This window comes from Rhipicephalus microplus, chromosome 4 (assembly GCF_043290135.1).
Source record: "Rhipicephalus microplus isolate Deutch F79 chromosome 4, USDA_Rmic, whole genome shotgun sequence".
In the NCBI taxonomy this organism is placed as follows: domain Eukaryota; kingdom Metazoa; phylum Arthropoda; class Arachnida; order Ixodida; family Ixodidae; genus Rhipicephalus; species Rhipicephalus microplus.
This window is the reverse complement of record NC_134703.1, coordinates 74,218,889-74,242,564: the sequence shown is the minus strand read 5'-3', so window position 1 is coordinate 74,242,564 and position 23,676 is coordinate 74,218,889. Positions and strand designations below refer to the sequence as shown.

The 23,676-nt window shown below is 44.0% G+C and overlaps 1 protein-coding gene across 3 annotated transcripts; it reads right to left on the bottom strand.

The window, feature by feature from the left end:
• Window positions 1-93: 93 nt before the first annotated feature.
• Sqor (Sulfide quinone oxidoreductase) lies at window positions 94-23,608 on the bottom strand. Of its 3 annotated transcripts, none has more exons than XM_075892953.1 (10): window positions 23,479-23,608; window positions 15,043-15,231; window positions 14,081-14,251; window positions 11,868-11,921; window positions 11,183-11,377; window positions 9,886-10,104; window positions 7,156-7,342; window positions 2,368-2,435; window positions 1,114-1,292; window positions 94-433 (listed from the first exon to the last, which is right to left on the bottom strand). In XM_075892953.1, exons 2-10 carry the CDS (start codon window positions 15,229-15,231, stop codon window positions 373-375), a joined length of 1,323 nt encoding a protein of 440 aa, XP_075749068.1. In that variant the 5' UTR covers window positions 23,479-23,608; the 3' UTR covers window positions 94-372. The 3 variants fall into 3 exon arrangements, with proteins under 3 accessions (XP_075749068.1, XP_075749067.1, XP_075749066.1); XM_075892952.1 differs by lacking the exon at window positions 23,479-23,608 and adding an exon at window positions 22,655-22,810; XM_075892951.1 differs by lacking the exon at window positions 23,479-23,608 and adding an exon at window positions 22,425-22,520.
• Window positions 23,609-23,676: the final 68 nt, after the last annotated feature.

Here is a 23,676-nt window from a genome sequence, read left to right as displayed (position 1 = left end):
TGGTATCTTAAGCCAATCATTTATTACATGCAATACTCTTACTAAACAAACAGCACCCCCCCCCCCCCCCCCCCGACACACACAACACATAAGCATGTGGAAATAGGCAAGTTTATTTTTACACCTGTGAAAATGTAGCACGCTCTGAAACTTTATATAAATTTACCCACTTACGTGACTTAAGTTTCATAGCGCAGTTAATGGAAAACATGACATTATATACAAAGACGCTTACTTTGATATAAATATTATGCACCCTCGTGCAACAACTAAAATCACAACAGTATGCCCCCGCTTGAGGCAAACATTCTTTTAATGTATACGCAACACTCTAGCGACACGCTTATAACAAGGGAACGAAAAATGGATGCTTCATTTTGAGAATCCCAAGTGCATCGCCTTCCTGAAAAATCCGGGACCTTCCCAGTAGCCCCTGCAAGAAAAAAAAATAGGTGGTCACATGTTTTTCCGATACAGTAGAAACAATCAGCGATAAAGACGGGGAGCTCAGTAAACTCTTATAAGAGCAACTGGCTGCCGTGTGTTAAGATTAAAAGATGACATATACAGACACCAACCAGCACCCTAACCAAGAAATCAACGAAAAAAGAAGAAAATACAGTACAGTCTTAGGATACCCGACCTCCACCATTCCCCCGCCCCCTTCTTACAAAGACAATGCGATCCTTTATTTCCGAAACACCCCTTGAGTACATTGCCCATTGCCCTTGGCTATTAAACTAAGTTATAACTTTGCGGAGGGTGGAACACAAGTAACAGTAGACAAGATGAACGCGGACTAACAAAGAGCTGTTGCTGGTCAACGCTCGACTATAGTTTATATCTTGTGTTCTGTCCTCTGCACAGTTTTAACTGAGTTGCAATGCCGTGTCAACTAGCCCCTCAACGCATTTTACTTGCGTTCATAGGATTTTTTTAATAACTCGACAGCTTTTATTATATTTATGTATTTACTAGACCCATCGCGACTACATTTCCGGAGTTGAACGATGTATTCTATGTTAAACCCTGTCACCACTTAGCAAGCTTTTGTGATGGCCACGAAAGCCGACTGGTGAGTATAGAAATGAGTCCCAGTACAAATTCACTCACTTCAAGAATAGATTCCAGTAGATGAAGGGAAGCATGTCCCTCTTCATGTAGAACATGCTGGTGCGCTCTTGGGCCTGGTTGAACGGGAAAGTTTCGAGTGGTTCTGCTTTGGAGTCGAACTCTGCCAGGATGCACTTGTCGTAGCTGGTCACCAGTGGACACGACGTGTAGCCGTTGTACTGCGGCGCAAACCAACCACGCATACAGATTAACGAATATTAGCAGGTATTGCGGTTGAACGTAATGATATCATCTCTTATTTACCGGCATTGGACATTTATACAGGACAATGGTCACTAACTAGTGATTCCCAAATATCTTTATCTATATAAGGGAGGATGTAGCCAAACAAGATATTTCTGTTTCTTTCCTGCTGCTCTGTAACTTCACTTTGCATTGACTTTTATTATGTGGGGTTCAAGTATGGCGGTGTTATATGCGGTGTGCACGATGAAGCATTCTCTACGCTACTGCATTCATGAAGGTATCCGCAGCAGAACAGTTTTTTTTTCTTAACCAAGCTGCGTATCCGCTACAGCATTTACTTTCAATTAGGTTTCACATATTGAATACTTCACTGTGCATAGAAACAATCATTTAATATTGTTACAGCGAGAGATGTTAACTCTACGAGGCGAATGTGATAGATGGTCGCGGAAAGCTTAGCCGAGCTAGAATCCGATGGCACTTCCTTCTCCTCTTCCACACTTCGTCCTAAGTACAAAGTAGGCTATCACTATGTTGATCGAGCCTGCACATAATATTTACTGTTAAAGCTGATTAGAGACAGAACAAAAACACTCTGCTCTTAAAGTAATCTTTGATAGCGTTCAATCAGCTACAAGAATGTCAATGAGGTTCCTGTAAGTACTCTGTGAGTTATCATGGCGGCTTCTGCGAGAAATACTTCTAACACAGCCCTTGTCGCAAAGACGCCAGCGAAGGGTTGCACAATTAAAAGCGAACAGCAAATCAATCAATCAATCAATCAATCAATCAATCTGTTCTGTTTCGAATCGTAGAAACCACAAGGGGCCACAGAAACTGCTATCACAAGTGACTTAACAGGCCTGCCATTTCCATGATCCCAGGTGAAGAAAATATATCTAAACAAAATCAGTGTTTTTTAGCATAAATGTACTGTACCCGTAGATGGACCAGCTACTTTGCGATAACTCATAAGACAACTTTAATTGTCTTTTAAGGATGCGACTAAAAAGCATGCCCCTGCATCTCAGCACTTATCTCACGTACCTTTTTGGTAGGTGCCTTGCCTTCCATCACGTTCGTGAGGTTTTTGCGCAGTATACCGAGCTCTCCAGCTGCAAAGAAAGCCATAATAGAGAAAATATATTCTATCGAAACAAACAAACAAACAAAGAGCGACAGCGTTTCATGCACCTTACTCTACGTTTTTTTTTGGTTATGATGTGCCCAAGTATTTCTATCTCTCGAGGCGTGACACCGTTTTTTAATCAAACTGAAATATCCAAAATATACAAAGACTGCCTTTTGAGTGGCTGAAAATTAGCGCTCATTATATAAATTGGCCACAGTGTAAATGAGTCTTTTCCGAAAAGCACTACTACTAAATGATGCATGGTATCCCCAAATTGAAAATGAATACAATGAAGACGCGCAAAAGCAATGAGACAATTTTCTTCGAAGAATCAAAATAATAATAATAATTACGGCATATGCTTTATTCAAGTAACTTTCTCTAGATACTCCATGAAAATATTTTGATAAAAAATTACAAAGTATTCTCGTATCTTGCTTTTTAATGAAATAAGACAAAGCTTTTAAGGCCGACGACGATAGTGAAGAAACTGCATTTGTGTGGCACACGCATATTTTTAACATAAATTAACCAATTGCAGGTAAGGTAAAAAAAAAACAGCATATCCACAGGCTGAAGCGTCCATCCGTCCGTTTATTTTTCGGTCGATCTGTCCGTCCGTGCCTCTGCCCGTCTGTCTGTCTGTACGTCCGTCCGTCTAAAGGCTGCTCCAAGTACCACCACCTCGCATTTTTTCATCATATATTGATTATGTAAAGGTACCGCCATCCAGCGGATATTCCAAGAACTAAACGAAATATTGTTATCTACTACATACATCGAGGACGCACGACCCATGGCTTAAAGGGCAACTCACCAGGTTTGAAAATTTTGAGCTGACAAGCGCAATGTGTAGACGAGGCGTTCATGATCACACTTGCCAAAATTTGCAACGCTACGCGCCGCGAAAATGGGTCAAATTTCAAGATGAACGCTGCTCCCCCTCACTTCTGCCGGCGCGCGCCCAGAGAATGAGGGCATGACGTGCGCGTATGAATGGCCCTACGTACACGGCAATGCAGTGACGTTGGTCTTCTACGTAGACGACTCTGCTCTGACGTTGCAAACAGTGGCATGTGACATGGCAAAAATTATTTACCACAGCATGCGTAGTTTATGTAATTTGTTGCTTGAAGAGAATATTAACACTCAAGATAAATAATGAGACACAATAACGGAATGTGAGCGTCTTTTTTACATTTTTCTCCCGTCAATTGCAACGAGACACGGGGCTAATGTGTTGGAGGAGGAGAAAAACTTTATTCATCCCAAGAGGGACCCAAGAGGGAAAGGTGCGGTGGTGGAGTGTCAGAGGAGTGTTACGCGTGCATTCGTGTCCCAGCGGTCAGCGCATCGAGCGGACGACCGCCGTGAAACGCTCCTACGCGTTCGCACACTCATTGTGCTCATCTATTCTACCGTGTCTAAGCCAGCGTTTTGAAACTATCTCGCTGATACAGGCAGAAGACCACAAAATAACGCTGGTCAACAAAGCAACGCCACTCGCGTGCTCAGGGGTTGGACTTGTTTGGGCGCGTCATGCGCACGTGACTTCTTGGTTGGATGCCGGAGAAAGTGGGGAATAGATTTGGCTTGTGAAGGCTACGTGAGAAGCGGCAAGGGTTTCGAGCTCACCTCCTCTCATCCTCGTCCGGCACCGCTTAAAAAAAACCTCTTTTCTCCGCTAGAGATGAAGCAATTAAAAAATTTTTTGTAGCAAAATGTTCATCGGACACCCACCAACTTCTACTGTCTAACTAAAATTTGGTATGGGGTTTGGTGAGTGGCCCTTTAAAGGGCTTCGCCCCTAAGTCTATCCACTGGCACATACCCCCTCTCTCAGGTATGTGCCACCAGTGGTTACAAACAGGTATGTGCCGCCGGTGGTTACAAACGATAAATGGGCGAACGGGTGACGCCATGAGGAGCTTCGCCCCTAGAAAGAAAAATCTTTTTAGGCGGATTGTGTGTGAACGATGGCGGCGGCGATGGCAAAAACCAGCTGAGACTGTACATATAATTACTATCGCAATAACGTCATCAACTGAACTGTCCGTGATAATGTATCTCAGACGCCTCAAAGCTGGTAACATTACAGGAGGTGGTGCTTTTGCGCGTGTATATATATATATATATATATATATATATATATATATATATATATTGCACGGGGTAGGATGCGCTAGTCTCCTTTTCCTGTGGAGTGAACATCGCCTTTTCGGCCGTAGTCGTCTGCACACACGCTTATCTCGTAAACAAACGAGGGTTGCCTTGCTATCGCGGCAATCAGTGTGCAGCTTTTGCCCCCACAACAGGCGGGAGCTTCTACGGGCTGCGATTTCAAGACGAAAAAAAAACGGAGGCAAAAATGTACTTGGAGCGGCCGTACACACATAGATGCACTCAACACATAAACTTCCACCAGTGGCGACACATGACGTATAGATTTTGGTACCAGCATGCGCTGCCCACGGGAGGCGCTTCTCGTCAATGCCGTCTCTACGCATAAGCCTTGTTGTGGTCATGTACTGTGGCCGCGCCGCAGGAAACTTAGTTACTCAGCAAGCGCATGTTTACTACAGTCAATATTGCTCCTAAAAATGCTAGCCTTGCTTCGTAAAACATAAGAATATCTTGCTATCGCATTCATTGTTTTGCCCTTTTGACGAAACTGTGACATTTTCATGACATGGATGTGATGGTTTAGTCCCCAAGTCAAACTTGTGCGCGCCCGGTACAACATTTCCTAGTGCGCTTACTGAACTAAATGCTCAATCTGGGACGAAGCCTCTGCGCATTCATAATGAGATACACGTCCTAAACGTTTTATTGGTTATAAAGAAAGAGTGTGCGCAAAACTTTGAGCAAAAGAAGGGCTTGGATCATCACAGGAGCCTCGTAAAAAATAACTCCGACAATGTTTGGAAGTTTGCGTCTCGGCTCACACCCTTATAAATCGAGGCACGACCACGTTGGTCATAGGTGATAAGAGCAGACTTTCCTAATAATATTAATAATTAAATAGGACGTATGGTCCACACAACTGTTTCCAAGTTCCACTTTTGGTATGTGCAAGTAGGCTTCACCGCAATACTAAAATTACGTTTTGCTGTTTGGCAGTACTGTTGCATGGCAAAGCCCAATTAAAAATTGTGTAGTATGTTGAATTGTCACGCGCGTTGGTTTTGTTATTTTCACGTGAGCGGGCTTCACATTAAAAAAATGCATTTACACCTGGAAACGCACGGCGCAATTTAAATCAGAATGTATGGGACCCCTCGCGATCGTTTTAGAGAGCTCCGGTAAGATTGCGCACATGACACAGTCAGGTTAGTTTATTCTGCACACTACGAATGCACCAATAATAACGCTGGAATGTTCAACGAGGCATCTACAAAAACCGATGTCTTCCTCTGCCAATCGCATTATCGACGATATACGAGTGAAAGTGCTCACCGCTGTAAGTTTTCAGACAGTACTGCCTGTACTCTGTTTTCTTTTTTCTAGGCATAAGTTCACCAAATTGAAGAGCTCAGTTTTTACAACTCTGACTACTGTCTTTTTTCACTGTCGCAACCACATGGCTACAAGTAAAACCATTGCCGTCAGTGATACCTGTCACATACGTCATTATTAATCCATATTTGAACATAAACTTTGTTTTTGTGGTAGCTCACGTGCTTTGCAGCAAAGCCATGCTAACACACAAATACACGAATCACACGTTTTTCTTTCTTTTTCTTTCTTCCAGGCATCTCCTGTAAATTGAGAAGTGTTGCAAAAGCGGACAGGTGCAAAAACAAGAAATCTGTCCGCAATTTTTTTTTTGCAGAAGCTTTTTCTGCTTCGCAATTTACGCAGTGTATATTGCAGGTGCCCGCAGAGCTATAACATTGTTGGTAACGAACACTATATTAACACCTTGACAACGTTCGAGGAACTAGCATGCACTCCATGAATCCTGTCAGTTTGTTCGCAAAAATTGCTGGATTTAGTAACAACATCAAGCTGCAACAGGAAACGTAGCAAATGCGTACTTTAGTAGAAATTATTTTAGTGGGTCATTCAGCATTATCGCATTATTCTCAAGTTAGAACCCTAATTTTTCTCAATTTAGAACACAAGAACGAGTAAATGCTATATTGTGATCACAGATATGCCAAGATATGAGATTCTCTAACGCCCGCCCGCACAATATTGAATAAATATATTTAAGCACATGAACTTCTTCGCTGTATTGAAGTAGAATTTTCGCGCTCTAAACACGATGCGTTTCTATACTTACAATTTGGGGTTTCGGATGCCGAATCCAAGATACAATTACGAAAAATGACGTAGTGGCAGTCATTCAAATATTTTCATCACCTGCGAATTTCGGCACTGTACGACTGCGGTTGCCGTTGTCGGGAATCGTACCCGCACCTTTGTGGCCGCTAAAGCATAGCACCTATACCATGACGGTAAATAACATATTCCTACCAAGACAGCAAGGTCTTACCATTGATAGAGTTTACTTAGTGTGGCTAGACCACACGCATTTGATATCCATATTTTACACTGCATTTAGTCGAAAATAACACTATAGAGACCACCGCATTTAGAGTGTCACCGTTGGTAGCTAAATGTATACGATCAAATAAACAAAATAGATCATCCGTACAGGTTTGTCAGCAAATAAGCGCCACGTGTGCAACAAGACTGACCAACGGCGGCTGCTGTCTTGGACGTGGGAACGTTGGTACAGTCGCCAATGCCGAACACGTTGGCGTAGCGCTTGTGCTGCAGCGTCTCGCCATCGACGTCTAGGTATCCTGCATTGTCAGTGAACGAGGGTGCCGTCTTGAGCACAGCCGAGGGCGTCATCGGGGGCACCACGTGGAGCATGTTGTACTGCACATCGGTGACAAGAAGATATACGTATGACAGCGTTCGTTTGCGGTTGTAACTGAGACTCGTACGAACACGCGTAAAAGTATGAAAGCGCTAAGTAGTTATAGACACGTTACAAAATGTAACGGTACACAGACGTGCCGACTGAGTTGCCCGGTCGCTCTCAAGAGTTGAATAAGGAAATATAAGTCTAAAGCCGATTAGGAATACGTGCGAAAAGCCGTGATGACTAAGAGAAACAAAATGTCACAACTGACAAGACTGGCGGCAAACTTGAGATAAGAGCGGCCTATTTTTAGTGGGCTATACCATGACCATTTCCGTTTGGCAGGTCTCGCACGACAACAGGTGTCCCTATAAAAATGCTGCATATACTTTCAACAGCTGCTTTCTTGCTGATTGATTGATATGTGGGGTTTAACCTCCCCAAACCACCATATGATTATGAGAGACACCGTAGTGGAGGGCTCTGGAAATTTTGAACACCTAGGGTTCTTTATCGTGCACCGAAATCAGAGCACACGGGCTTACAACATTTCCGTCTCCATTGGAAATACAGCCGCCGCGCCGCTTTCTTGCTCTCCTCGCGGTGTCTCTAACTGTTAAGTAGCGCAAACTTCAGGGTCGAGAGAGAGAGAGAAAGAATGCGAGCACAAACAAGCACCTTGCTAAGCTATACGTTTCCAATGAGTTGAACTCATGACCGTCAGTGCACACAAGACACAAAGCGCAAGAAAGCACATGACTCAAGTGCTATCTATCAACTTAAAGTTCAACAGAAAAAGTGGCATAATTAAACAAAGGGAAAACACTAGAAAAACCTCACAATCCCCAAACAAGCTTCTAATCGCATAAGTTGTAGATACAAAATTTTAGCATTAGTAAGACTTATTTGTGCCTCGTATTTGCAGATTTTGTCTGATGATGATATGTGAGAATTAACATCTCAAAATCAACGTATGATTATGAGAGACACCGTAGTAGAGGGCTCCAGATGTTTGGAACACCTGGGTTTCTTTAACGTGCACCAAAATCTGAGCACACGGGCCTACAGCGTTTTCGCCTCCATATAAAATGCAGCCGCTGCAGCCGGGAATCCATACCGCGACCTGCAAGTCAGCAGCCTAGTACCTTAGGCACAAGACAGCCACTGGGGGGCACAATTTTGTTCTTCCCAGCTGCGCAACCACGCTGCCAGCAAAAGAAGAAACAATGCATAGAGGGTGTGTCTCTCAGCAAATTCGCGTGCTCTTTCACACGAACGTTGAGCCGTTGTCCCATTTGACCGGTGCACGCACCATCTCATAACAAAGGAATGGAGTACAACACTCCACTGGCACAATCGGTGAAACATGTAGTGTTCTTCATGAAAGACATTTCACCACTGGCAGCTCCCCGCCTGTTCTGTGCCATTTTGTCAACGCTTGCACACATCCTTCTCAGATTTTTTCACAGTACAAAACATGAAATTTATGTCACAACTACCGACTATCTTCATCAAGCGGTGCGGTGCACTATGTAGATACGGGGCAACGCCGATCAGGGCAAAACCACTGCACCTACACACTCTTTTCATTACCGCCTCAACCATTGTAGCGATCGCTGCCAAATGGAGGCCAGAATCAAGAGCAAAAAACCAGCCGCTTCCAAACTGTCAAGGTGGCATAAAAGAACTCACGTACAACATAAAAACTTACGTTGTGTACGCATCTTTAAAGCTGAACCAAGACGAGATGTGGGCTATTCATCATTTACAACCTTTAATTTGGCTGAATGGTAACCTAAAAATGGTTTAGCGGAGCGGGTGGGATTAAAACCAGCCAACATCATCCCTCCGTATCTGTAAATGAAATATATAGGCATTGCAAAACATTGTCCATTGGGTCTTCAGACGTAAAGCATATATTTTTGCCCCAAAGCTGGAACATACCCAAAACCTGGATCATAGGCCACGTAAAATTGGTACGATCGGCAAGAACCAGGGAGATGTCCCCGTATCTGAAAACGTGTCTTGTAATATTCTCAAAATTTCGTTCAAGGGCTCCGTGTACATTTCCAAGGAAATACAGATTTCTGGCTCCTGTACATGCAGACCCTCTCCAAATGAGAACTGTTGAGCGTAAGTAAAATAACAGAAGTTCTAGGGAGCTTTCCGCAGAGATACCAACACTACTGCGAAGCACAAGTCACAATAATGTGGAACGTAGCGAGGGCTTTTCTTCGATACCTCGCTGAAGCACAGCGCCTGTCTCGTTCGTCCTCATTGAACCACAACTGAATTTCATCTATTTCCGATGGTAGTAACCAAAAAAAGAATGTAATTAAGCTAATTCAAAGTTAACTTAACGTTAACTTCAGCAGATCACAGCGGTGTGTTCAGGGGCACCATCGTGCTCTGGCTTATTCAATCATAGTTGCACCTAAGTGTGCCGGGTACGCATTTGTGCGTCTTGTCGATGATACTAGAAATAAATTTTGGTCACACTATTATGAACATGAAACGAATATTTTCATCCCCTGTAACGAAGACTGAATGCACTTACTTTGAACGTGACCGTCTCTTTCGGATTGGCCGTGCTGTCTAGCAGGCGGAAGATGGCCTGCCTTTTGTTCGGCAGCACCTGGACCAACTCGTGCTTCAGATTTACGGTGATTCCACGTCCTTTTACTACATCCCAGAGGGCATCGGCGTACTTCCGTACACCGAAGATGACACCCATGGATGAATTGAAGATGATGTCCACTTTATCGCGTCGACCTTTCTGAGCAGAAAATAGAAAAAAAAAACAAAGAATAATACTTAAGCTCTACGATGATGCAAGCGCAGTTGGTGGAATGGTCAAAGTAAGGAAGCAAAAGTTAAGTACCACATACGACTTATACTTAACACGGAGTAAAAATGTGAAAAAAAAAACAGACTATTTCATCGACATCATTCACATGCACCTAGTGTCGATCACCTCAGTTGAGCATGATTATAAGCTAGCGTCACGTTTAATCAGTCCTGGATCGGTTAAATAACAGTTACGTAGCATTACTGTCTTTACCTCATACATAGGTAGTGCACTTCATTAATCAATGCTACACTGTGCGCACAGTGCATTGTGTATCCGCTTCACAATTCACCATGCTGTTATGCTAATCCGCTCATGCGTTTTTGCCCTAAAGGTGACGTCGTGAAACGCTTTGGTAAGGTCTCTACACGCCATTGGTGATGCCTCAAAGCTATGCCCCCTTACTGAAATGGCAGAAGGCCGCACACGAACATGAATAAGGCGGATCTGTGCTGGCTGTGAGCTACGTTAAGCTTGAACCATCACAAAGCGAGTCTAACATGTGGAAAGACATTCTCAGTTTACCTTTCTAGCTTCCCGAAGATAGAGTAGAGTTGATATGCCACAAGAACACACACGGCATCTTTCACAAACGCATTTACTTTCAGTATAAATAAAAGTAAGCTTGACGCCACTGACCCGTCCACACGGAATCACAAAGGAAGACATAGACAGCCTCCGTCCTACTTATGTGTTCATTCCCTTGTGTCTCTGTGTATAGTGACGATTTTGGTGCCAATTTTATCATTCATACTGTACATGCACTAACTATAGCTCCACAACGAGTTCTCAACAAAATCAAAGTTGGGCTAGAAAAGGGAGCGGTGAGTCGCACTGCTATTTACTTTCCATTCAGTGACACGTGTGCGCAAAACTGCCACGCTCACACCAGGGAGTCGCGGAGTAAAGATGGTCAAACTCTTCAGCTTCACGTAAATACATCGGAATGGGAATGGAGAGGACATGCGACCGACACTGAAAAAGAGTACGAAAACTGAGCACGCACTTTTCGGAGGTACGCATCGGTGAGGTACATTATTTTCTGCGCCGCACCAGGACACTTGATGGGTGTGGCCGGGTAGGTGAAAATGGCGTTGCCTTCCTTCAGTGCCTGCATCACCTTGTACGTCTTGGTGACCGTGTTGTACGAGTAGTTGGAACACACGTAGGGTGTCTCTAACGCTTCCATCAGGCCTTCAATCTGGGTGACGTCAGCAAAGAGCAGTAAAGAGCTTCAAACAACTAAGCAGTGCAAACAAAGCCGCCAAATGAATTCAGAAAGTGAAGCAGCAAGGCCGAGAAAAAGTCAGACACATTTCAAACGTTCGGCAGACGTAAGATTCCACGTTCCTGATTTGAGAAAGCCCATAGACTGACTTTAGAGTCAGCAAAAATAAGCTGTAAGTATAATACATACTACTCGTGCAGGATATTTAAGATACACTGAATGTTTTGAATGATCTGTAGGCCTACAGTGAAATATTCAGGCCAGAGACCTTTCAACTATGTATACGTTTTTAAATAGCATAGAAGCGTCGCTGTTCATAGGTGCCATAACATAACATACTGCTCTATGATGCATGCGAACATCTCATGATCACCTCCCTCGGCCTTGACGTGATTTCAGCAAAGCCATGAAGCAGTCAGGAATTATGGATAAGTACAAAAGAAAGAATTCACCGAGATCTTACCATGTCAAACCGCACTTGGATCCCCATTGCAACTACGAGGAAGTCGTACCTGATCTAAAAGAAACGAGAGAAAGGAGGGCAAAACCAGTAGAACAGGTGTGATATGTAAGCCAACACAGTCGGTGACGTTCCGAATTACGTACTTTAATTTCAGCTATATTGGACGAATAATGTGAAAATTCCGCAAGACGTATCTTCATAAACAGCCGTTATCTTTCATTTATGAGTAAATCAATAGAAGTGTGGAGCTGTTTTCCTGACATTTCTAAGACAACAACAACGGGACACAAGAGCGTGTGTGGCAAAAAAAAGTCTATCACATTAAAAAAAGGAAAAAATATGAACCATTTCTCCGAAGGGAACCTTGATGGAATGCGAAGCAACAGCGGTGGTGCGCACGGCGTTGACGCAGTTGAAACGGATGTCGCCGCGGGTGCTGGAAGAACGGTTTGACGCAAAGCTTGATGTAGTGTTTACTCGAGCGAACATTTGTTTGAAACGCAAAGACAGAGTAGGCGGGTTGGGTTTCCTGCATGTTTCATCGCAGAAAGACCCTTCACTCGATGTGCGCTCGAACGCTGCGAGTGGTAAAGAGGGTGAATAGAGAAACATGACACGCGGTGAGCGCTGACGGGCTGGGGAGGGAGGGGCGTTAACGTGCGCGCATCGCGAAGGTAGGCATGACCTACTTGGCACTGCCCCAACACCTACGGCCAGGGGAGCGCGGTGCAGACGGAGGGACAGCGTTACACAGGTTAGTCAAAAAGCTGATTCGCATATAAAAAAAGAAAAAAAATAGTCATGGAAGAACACGGTGAAGCTTGAAATTGCGGAAAATGCTTAGAACATACTACAGAAAACTGTAAAATATTAAAATATGAAGATGAGAACAAACTAAGACAAGTGTCAGAAAATAAAATAAAGCTTATGCAAAAATAGCACTATCACTATAAATGCATACAAATAAAAAGATAAGAACAAAAATTTACCTCCTGCATTCTCTTTTTGTTGCAAAAAACACAGTACAGCGGAGCCTCATTTGCACGAATTATACGTGTACGTTACTGGAAAATACAGCGTATTATTAGGTTATAGCACAATCTAAAACAAGGTCTAAAATGTATGAAAACAGGTCAGGGGCGTAGCCGGAAATTTTTTCGAGGGAAGTTCAATGGAGCTCTGTGCACGCATGTGTTTGCACGTGTTGATACATTTGCACTCAAAAATTCAGATATTCCATGAGAGGAAGGGAAGGGGGCACTTCATGTCAAAGGATTGCGTAGAATCAAGTGATAACTACTGCTTCGCATAACGCACAATGCGGAGCAACATGACTCGGTGCCGAATCTGCAATGGTGTGGCTAGTGTATCATGCTGTGGGCCATTGGCAGGTTGGGCAAGTTAGTTAACGCCAGAACACTGGAACATAAAGCTACTGTTAAGAGGATTTTATTAGTAGAGGATGCAAGAAAACGAACAGTGGTCAGCATCAATCGCAGAAATCAGCATCGCAGAAATCCCAGTGGTCAGCATCAATCAGCCAAGCACAGCAACCATCACCTCATGCTGATGGCAATTACGCTGCGGAAAAGAGCGGTTCTGCTGAGGCCACATTTATTCACTACTGTACAGATTTTAAAAACACGCCTGAGAGGCCACTTCTGCATTCGCATTATGTAACTTACTTCAAAACACGATCACATTATCCCCTTGAAACTTCAATGCGCATATATGTGACGTGAGCCAGGAAAAAAAATATCTAAAAGAACGTTTCACGCAAAATTGTATCAGTGACTCTACTAATATTATTACTATACTAGCCCATCGTACACTGAAAAACTGTTGTGATTGTCATGCGATGGTGCAAGAGTAAGCGAAGTACTCAAATGGCAAAAACAGCATGCACTGTGTGACTATAAGCACTTACGTCCATAAAAATCGATTTAATACTCATTTGGTATGCAATCAGCATTAAGTTTTCACCATCATTACGAACGCTGTGCAGTTAATATTTGCGTACATATATTTCTGAACCCTTGGGCATATACATCTGTACCTTCTAGTGTACGGTTCTCGCATCATTTGCTTCTGTAGCTACGTCGTCTCCTGTCCCTCTTCAATGCAATGCGGTCAGGTTGTCCGAGTGCATAAATCAACAGAGCACACTTTTATTTTATGAGTTGTGCTGAATGTGAGGCAATCTAGTTTTGTACCTTGATTCCATGCTTGGTGACCACGGTGTTCTCTTGCGGCGCAAAGGTCTCGGCCTGGTCCTGTATCCATTCGGCCTGGCTGGGCATTACATCAGACATGGGCTTGGAGGAGCTGGACACTTGCTTGATGCCACCGCCAACCAGCGTCCACAGGGGTTGGTAGCAGTGCGTCTTGAGATGAAGAATAAACAAAGACAGAGGACGAGAAGTACGTTTCTTTCGTACACCTCTTAGCCACGCAGTTGAGGAGCACGTTGAGTGATGGAAAAAATTCGCAGATGCTGGCTACTCATGTAAATGAGATAATGGCCTGCCGCAAAACAAAGTGTCCAATTAAGTGTATTTGCCTTAATGCACATTGGCTTTAAGACACTCGACCAATATGTACCACGTTGAGTGATGGAATAAATAGGCGAAGTCATTTGCAGATGCTGGCTACTCTTGTAAATGAGATAATTGCCTGCCGCAAAACAAGGTGTCCAACTAGGTGTATTTGCCTTAACGCACATTGGCTTTAAGACGCTCGACCAATATGTACCACGCGAAGGCATGAAAACTACCAGCACTGTGGTGTTCACATCTTATTGGAGATGTTAGATCATATTTTTAAGCATTGCTGCTATAGGGACTATCTCGTTTTGTGTGGAAAATTTAGCGTGGCGGAATAGAAGAGGCGCGCAAAATACAGTGCTGTTATTCAGTGTACCACTTAGCACAGTAGAAAGTAATATTTCTCATCGTTTTGTAGAACTCGGCTGTTCTGTATGCATACCAGCCACACATTATAGTTAAGCTTCCAGTTCTGTTTTGTAATAACTGTATACTATGCTATGTTCAAGTCGTCAACATGCTTCAAGTCGTCACCAGACATTCAAGCCGTCAACAGTAGCCACGTATCTTTCAGCTACGTACACTTGTGTGTACGCCGATTTTCGACCGGATAATAAAACAGTTCCTCTTACATCGCGGGGCTCGAGCACACCGACTCTTCCCTTGCCGAGTTTGGATGCGAACTTCGCGGCCGTGGCGATGCCACCTGATCCGCCACCGACAACAAGTAGCTTGTAGCTTCGTTCTCCGCTTTTGGCTGCCTTGGAGGAGCACAGACGGACTTGGCGCATAAAGCGCTTGAGGTAGGAGCGATGCATCATCTGCGAAAAAAAAAATATTTCACCGCAAGCATGAAGTTATCAATGCGATAAAACAAACTGCAATGACGTACTACTAAATTACATTCTAAGTAAAGATGGAGCAAAAAGGTCATGTTTGTGGCTCACAAGAATGATCATAATCTGGCTAGCTGGAGCTTCCCAACTTGAAAATTTGGCCCTCAGTACTTTATTATCGGGAATGCCATGTCACTTTGAGATTGCGCATGCGTTTATATATAGCGGCAAGGAAACACCGGGCGCGTGACAATAATGTAAGAAAAGATATGCAAGATAGGTCACAATTTTTGTTGTGGAACAAAATATGCTCTCTGTACTCGTTCTTTTCTTAGACTGTATAAGGCCAGCAGCAAACTCCTTTAGCGTCCAACCTAGCGGAGCTCTACAAAACACAGGCGTAAGGTCAGGTGAACCACACAGGCGAAACAGCCTTTAATTATTTTCTTTCCTTATCATTCAAAAATCATTTGCTTCCCATGAATTACTTTGCGGCATTTCCATGTGCAGCCATTTGAAGTTTCATATTCACATGAAGCATATTTAAAAGTCACAGTTCGGCCAAAAAGGCGAATCAATGATTGCGATAGCAACATATTCGAATATTTTACAAAGCAAGGCTGGTATTTTAGGAGCAATATAATTGTAGTACACATGTGCTTACTTATCAACCAAGTTTTCTGCGGCGCAGCCGCAGTAAATGACCACAACAAGGCTCGTGCATAGTGACGGCGTTGATATACGAAGTCAACTTGTTTAGATACGACCTCACGTAACTCCACAAAACGCTGGGGTAAGAGAAGACGGCCGCTCCAGGTAGACTTTTGGCACCGTTTTTTTTTGTGTGTGTTTAGGGCACACCCCGTAGAAGCTCCCGCCTGCTATGGGGTACAAGCAAGCGCCGAGCGTTGCCGCGTTAGCGCGGCAACGATAAGCGCCCCTCCTCCCCCGTTCGCGAGCGAGATAAGCGCCCGTGCAGACGAGCGTGGCTGGAAAGGCGATGTTTGCTCCACAGAAAGAGGAGGCTAGCGCATCCTTCCTCGTATATTTACACATGCATATAAGTGAATGACGGCGGCGGCGGGGGTGACGGCGAAACCAGCCGAAACTGTCTATATAATTTCTATCGCAATAGAAGAAGCCGGCCTTCAGTATCCATGCGGCGCTTATCAAGACATCGGTATTTTTCCCCACCTGCATTGCTTTCACGGTACTTTGCAGTTATTCAATCGCATATTAACGATGACATAATCACTTGGGGTAATACTTTTATTGTTATCCTCATTTAACGTAGCATATACAAAATCAAGTCATCAAAACCTACATCATAACTTACAGTTCTTCGCGTTCAGATGCCTTTAGCCTGCTTAATAGGCACAAAATTTTATCTGTTGAATATTTCTTTCAATATACCATGAATATAATGTTTTGTGTTACTTAATTTCCAGCTCTCCTTTGAATATATTGGGTATAGCTCCCTCAAGAATACTAACCCCACCAGGTTTGCTTTTAATTAAGATTACTTGCTACTTACTATCCATCCACACAAACTACGGTTAGAAAACGTCTAAATTCTCTACCACTGATCTTTGGAATAGCTTGGTGATTCACCGCAAGTTCTTTCACCGCAAGTAATGGCGTCACTGGTCCTAATTTATTTTATTTGTGCTTATTTTTGTTTGCCGTGTAAAATTTTCAATTTTTCTTTGTTTTTCATTTATTTTGTGCACATTTACACTTTCATTCCGTGTTGTTTCTGTGTGTCTAATTTGACTTTGCACTGTATTGCTTTTTATAGTACGTTACGCATTGTGCCGTTCATATTATTGTATTTTATTTTTAATTTTAATTTTTCTAGCATGTTGCTGATTGTTCTGCCTTTTATAAGATTATTATTGCCATTTGCTAATCTTCTGTTTAGAGAAATATATTCTCACGAACTGTGAACATCAACTACAGTCCAACAGAACGTCCCGACAGAACACAACATCCACAGACACACCAAAAGTTGTTTCAAAAAGATATGTTTACATATGTACACGGAAAACAACATACGCAGATACACAAGAATTCCTACAAAAACATATGTCTACACGTGCACTAAAATTGTTTTCAATTCACTTTTGATGTAGTTTTAATTGAGGGTTCCGTTTTTAGTATTCATTCTCTGGGACCCTCATCTGTATAAAAGTGTTGTTAACTGAGGCTTACGTTAGTAATAAACTGAAATTGAAGGAGCGTTTCGTTCACTAGATGGCAGGTTGTTCCAAGACGCTCACGCAATATAACCATAATTTAAAGTTTAACGTCCCCAAAACAACGATATGATTATGAGGCACGCTGTATTAAAGGGCTCCCGAATTTTTCTCCATCTGGGGTTCCTTGACGTGCACTGACAGCGCACAAAACACGGGCCTTCAGTGTTTCGCCTCCATCGATATACAACCACGATGACCGGGATCGCACCCGCGACATTCGGGTCAGAAACCAAGCACCATAACCGCTGTTGCAGAACCACGCATACAGATGTGGACGAAGGAAGGACACCTGTCTTGTTCGTTCTGCCTCCGTCCCGGTCTATGAGCGCTGTAGCCTTTTATTATACGGAGCCTGTAGCCTTTTATTATAAGGAGAGTAGATGGGCAGAGAAGGTGTTCCGTTATTTGTATAGGAAGAGCGTGGACACACAGTGGAGAAAAAGAACTAGAAGACTCACTAGTAAATATACGGCTGGTATTGTAAGCCATATGTCAACAAAGAACGTTAAGGGAAAAGTCAGGGAGGCGGAGAGGATTTACTGGATGGCAGCTATGGAGAAAAAACCGGCTTTGAGTAACTACCGAAAGGGCAAAAATGAAATAAGGAGGGAGGCATTTTACGATAATTCAAGGGGAAGCGCTTTACTGTTTGAAGCGAGATCGGGTTGCCTTAGAACGCGTAGTTATAAAGCAAGATTCAGTAAAGAAGAAGAACAATGCACATGCTGCGGGAAAGATAAGGAAACGGTGGAGCATGTTCTGATTGAATGTGGAGATATCCACCCAGGTGTACGTTTGGGCACGAGCCTACAGGAAGCCTTGGGTTTTAGGGACAACAATGGAAAGCTGAACACACCCGCGATTGAAATAAGTAAGAGACGGTTAGAGTATTGGTGGCAGAAAATTAGAGAGAAAGGACAAAAATAAATATTGGAAAAATAAAATATGGACAGTGTGCCGTAAATGGCAGAGAACTTAAGCTGAAAATTTACCTTTTTTTCCATTAAGATAGAATTTATCGAAGTAGAGGCATTAGGCCAACATCAAAAAAGAAAAAAAGTTTTTTTTTCTTTTGTCGAGCCTGGTGGCATACTTGTCACCACCCCGTTATAAAGGGGACGCTCATAGCATCCATCCATCCATACCTCGTGCTTTGACAACGTTTGCTTTCGGGTTTCAAAAGAGAGATGGGGGAGCTGCACAGGGGCATTAGGTTCCACACCTTCGTGCTCCCTCTGGCGCCGCCCCCCGTACACAGTCCGATGTGTGTTTTCGTCACATGCTGACAGAGAGGCTCAGAGACTATAGAGAAGTTTGGCAAAAGACTGTACGCTGTCATCTCTTCCAGAGCGCGAGAAAGGCGATGCGAGCCGTGTTATACCAGCTGATACGTTTGCCAACAGTAAGCCCGCAAGTTGAACACCGACGAATGCGGACGCGCCAACGGCATCCGATAGCTTTGCTGTTGTGTTTGTAAAGATCTCGCTATCAAATTCTTCCTGCTAGCGCATTCCCAGCGCACAACGTTACGCGTCATGCGAGGAGGAGCGGGCATCACGCCAAGAGAAGTGACCTCGGTGAAGTTTAAAAGTTGGCCACGAGGTGACAGTTTACTCGCAAGAAAACGTGGAGAAAGCATCCGCAGCGCCAGAGGAAGATCTAGACAAAATGGTCGTGGTTCTTCCTCAGCTCCACGCAGTCGACTGACACAAACGTTCCATACAGTTAATGCACTTTTTCTTTCGCCCCCCCCCCTTCCCCATCAAAAAGAAAAGCATGGATGATCGAACCATTATAAGAATGGGGATAATAAAAACATTCGGCGGATCCCAAGTACCTTGGAGTCGATGTTATGCGAAGCATGCGGAGGGAAGGTGACCGTGTTGCAAGTTTTTATTGAGCGATGCGTCATAATATGCCGCTAAATATGTACAATGTTGCACGCACAGCCATACGTCCATGAGTTGCAGATGTTTATATAACCAGTTGTTTGCACATGCCCAAGATGCCAAGTAGAACATGCGCATTAGCAACACCAGACGCTGATATGATACGCTGATGCTTGCGAAGATGCTGGCCCTGGACACTGCCACATAAATCAACTTCAGCGCATGGAAACTAACCACAATTGACGTTAACACGACGTGAGGGATGTATAAAAGGAGTACATATGTAATGTTTATAAAATTGTGTAGCAGCACTGCAACCACAACTGACGTTTCACGAATATTAGCGTCTATTTTAAAAGTAGTTCCGAGACCTGGCGTAGCTATGTGGTAAAACCCTTCATTTCCACAGAGAATGCTTGAGTTAGATTCCAACTGGGACCCTGACATTTATTCTTTGAATTCGTCGGGTCGACGCTACCGATGTCGGGCATGTCTTAATGTTCGCGCGTTAAAATTGCCATTGTGTGTACTCGTCGTTCCTGGGTAGATATATCAGCTGTGGCACATGCCCGCATGGCAGCGGCACATACCCGCTCGTGGGTATATGTGTCAATATCGGGCGGGAAGTGTTTTATGACATAGGCGACGGGATTGTGACATTAGTCATGTCTTGACGAGCGCGTCATATTCGTCAAACTATCTTATCCTCGCATGCTAATTTTGGTTCACGCCAAGTTAAGGGAGTGACTACGAAAGCAGCCAAAAATATAAGCGGCTAGGTGGATAGATATATAGCTATGCTCAACGTCGCCGAAGTTCGCTAAGAAATGATTCGCATTTAATACAAAAATAAAAGGCGACCTTACAGAAATAGTTGAATATTTGAAGTACAATGACATAAAAGAGCACACACAATGCCTATTGGTATTTTAACATGAATACACTCATGATGACAATCGTTGATAGATCTCTATTCCGCGACTACCGTCCGTGATCAATGATGAAAGAAATCCTTAATAGTATATAGCTGTAGTAAGCGGTGAGAGCGTAACCAGAGAAAGCGCACTGACTAAAAGAGCGTCGGTGGCTGGACGCCTAAGTTAGGCTAACGTCTCCATTCTGTGGCGCTTTGAAGAATTTAACATCACGGGAGAATTAGTGGCAAATGTAATGTAGCGTGGCCGAAATATTCTGAGGCTGAGCGTAAGCGTGGAGCCGCATATATTCGAATAGTATACGCTAAGTTCGTGGGCGTTGAGTTTGCGTATGGTTACTATACGAGTTTTCGAGTAGCGTTTGTCCCCCGCAAACACTGACGCACGTTCAAGTCATCGCAAAGATGTCTTGCGGGCCGCACGCTATTTCGACTTTTTTTTGAGGAGGGACGGAAATGTTTATGTCAGCTGGCGTTATGATGCATGAGCAGTGGCAGTGCTCGTACGCTATTTGACAACTCCCTATTAAAGCAATAACGTTTAATAGCTCGTTTCGCAGAAATTCCGATGCCGGTTTAAATGTCGGCGTTGGCGTCAGCGTCGTCGTTTGTGGGCGAACAAGTATCGCTTTGTCCGTGACCGAAAAATCGACAAAGATGCAAATAAAATAATCAAAAAATTCTGAGCCCGAGTGAGCGTCGAGCATTGTCCGTCTGCGTGGAAAGCAGGTGTATTGGCCCAGAGCTAAATATTTTTTGAAACTGGTTTCGAAAAAAAAAAGAAAAATGAATGTCACGTAGTATAGAAGTCTCCCAAATGCATATTGCGGGACAGAAGCGTAGAACCGCGTGAGGCGTCAAAAAATGGGAACTGAGCAACAAGCGGGTATTTTTAAAGGCCCAGCCGTTATAAAGCACTCAGACACATTTGATTATCATCAGCAGCTGAAACATCGACAGAATGAACAGCTGCGTAGATACCCGCGCAGTCCTACGGATGCGTAGCGGGGCCTTTGTTGATCCGCAAAAGAAACGGTAATGACGTAATGGGCACTAAACTGCGCTTGCAATAGGCATTCAATGACACTTTAAACGACCAATGTTAGGCGCACAGTCGGTTCTTTCCTCACGGCACAGTTGAGGCGTGCACCGAAAAACGAAGCAGGCTAGCAGTACAGAAGGTGATGCGGGCAAAGCCCAGTTACGCTATCGCGATAATGCGAAGCTCAAGAATCCTCAATTTTTTCTTTTATTTTTTTAAGATAGTCGCTCGAACACTTCATGCAGGTGGTTAACCAGCGAATCTGAAACGTGCGGTCTCGATGTTTTTCACCGGGCTTATTTCAGTGGTTCTTTATAAACCCGTCTCAATTATTGGTTCAGTCTGTCCGTAACTCTTAATTGGCGTCAGCCGCCCGCGTGCGCCCTTTTTCATTTTTAGCTGAACAGTGCTCAGTACTGAGGTTTACCTAATTTTTGTTCCACACAAGCGTAGGACGGACGAATTTAAATTTAACTTAGCGATATACGACTTCGTGTTAAAGAAAATAATCACGAGGCACGCAAGCAGCCGAGATATGCGTTTTCGGGCATGGTCAATTGAATACGAAACCTCCTGGCTTGAAAATATTGTTGAAAAAATAAGTGTAGAGAAGTAACATTATCCAATATTCATATTAACGCTGTGAATCTTCGATGAATAGCTGAAAGGTTTAATCTTGGAAATCATCGTCAAAAGCAGTACCGACGTTATGAGATGGCGTAACATAAGAATCTGCCGCACCTGTTTTCATCAGCGCACATTATTACCGTGCATGCAGAGCATCATACGCAATCGTTTTCACATGCCGTTTGTCACACGCTAAGGTCGAATACAATACTACGCTGATAGCAGTGACAGAGGTCACTGTCGTGACGGGTAAACGATATTTGGCTAATGATGCAGCGTTTCCTTTGTAAGGTGTAAATTTTCATCACAAAGGAATCGTCACAATGTCTCGCTACCTACTGTTTTATTCGTTCCAGCCTGAACCAGCGTCTCAGGTTAGAATTGCGCACATCGAGGGGAGTAAATGCCGATCAAGTCTACGTGCTTACATGGTGTGCCGGTGAAACCGATGAACCGAATGACAGTTCAGGCCGTAAACTCGTACTCCCCGTATATTGCGGAAGTCGCATTCTAACATTAAACGGCGTGCATCAACGAATTTTACGACGAAACCCCGCACGGAAGCGAGAGAATTAAACGATAGCAACAGCTGCCACGGCCATTTAAAAAAAAAAAAACAGCTGGCAACGTAAAAAACAAAAAACAAAATGCTACGCACCTTGGCCTATTGGGCACGCAGGGTATGCGCAGTTTGGCCGAGACAGCAACGAAGCGGGTGACAGGAACTGCCGGTGTTTTTGCGTGGCGCAGCAGCGAAGGCGGAAAAGGAAGCGCCGCGTTATTTTAGCTCGGCGAGGAGCAGCCGACGCTTCCCGAGGCGCGACTCTGATTGGCTGGAGCTCGGCGAGCGGCGCTCTGTCCCTTTTTCCTTTCCCGCAACGTGTTTTTGACGTCACGAAGCATTCACAACTCTCGACACAAACGAGAAGGGCGAAGAGCGTTTCACCGCAACGATTGCTGCCCCCAGAGATCCGTTTTTAGATGCTTATCACAGAGGCCGTGCATAAACTCTTAATCGCTTTAGAATTAAGTTTAACGCGGCCGCTGGCCTAACGTATACCTCCTGCAATATCTGTACACATCCGAAGCATCGTTCTCAAACGCCTGAACGCGTTCACGTTCAATTTCAGACTTCCAAGTTGTTTTAAAACTGCTATTACTGTACATTTTATCCACTTTCATTTCGCGCTGGCAATATGCTGGTAGGTTCGGTGCGTCGGCGTGGTGCCGAGTGCCATGACGTCATGGCTCACCACTTTTTTTTACTAATCGAATGCGCTTCGCTGAAGAGCAGACGTGTCGACAAGGTGGACACATCGAGAATAGCTCCCATGCGTTTCCACACGCGTTGTGATACTCGTCAAACACAATTTGTTTGAAGTGCGCTCCTGTTACACTGCCTGCAAAGAAATTACGAATGGCGCGGCATCTTGCCGTCTTTTGTGGCTGTCGGTACAACCAACCGTCACAGCAGATGCTTACCTTGATATGCTCCCGATCCTACGCCGCCCGGAGGAGGAAAACGGTGACGCTTGACGAGCACAGCGTCGTCGTCTTCGTTTCCGCCGCTGGGAAACAAGCTTGCGGCTGATGGCAAGCGCAGTTAAAACAAACACAATAAAGAAAAGCGATCTCGACGATGCCATCTGGTGGCACTAGAGAGAGTCATTGTAAGCGGGA

Coding starts and splice junctions, on each gene's coding strand:
- Sqor (XM_075892951.1), bottom strand. CDS start 22,505: ATGCGACTTCCGCAATATACGGGGAGTACGAGTTTACGGCCTGAACTG. Junction 11,922..14,080: donor TCACCAAGCATGGAATCAAG/GTACAAAACTAG, acceptor CGTTTCTTTTAG/ATCAGGTACGACTTCCTCGT. Junction 1,293..2,367: donor GCAAGGCACCTACCAAAAAG/GTACGTGAGATA, acceptor TTTGCGCCGCAG/TACAACGGCTACACGTCGTG.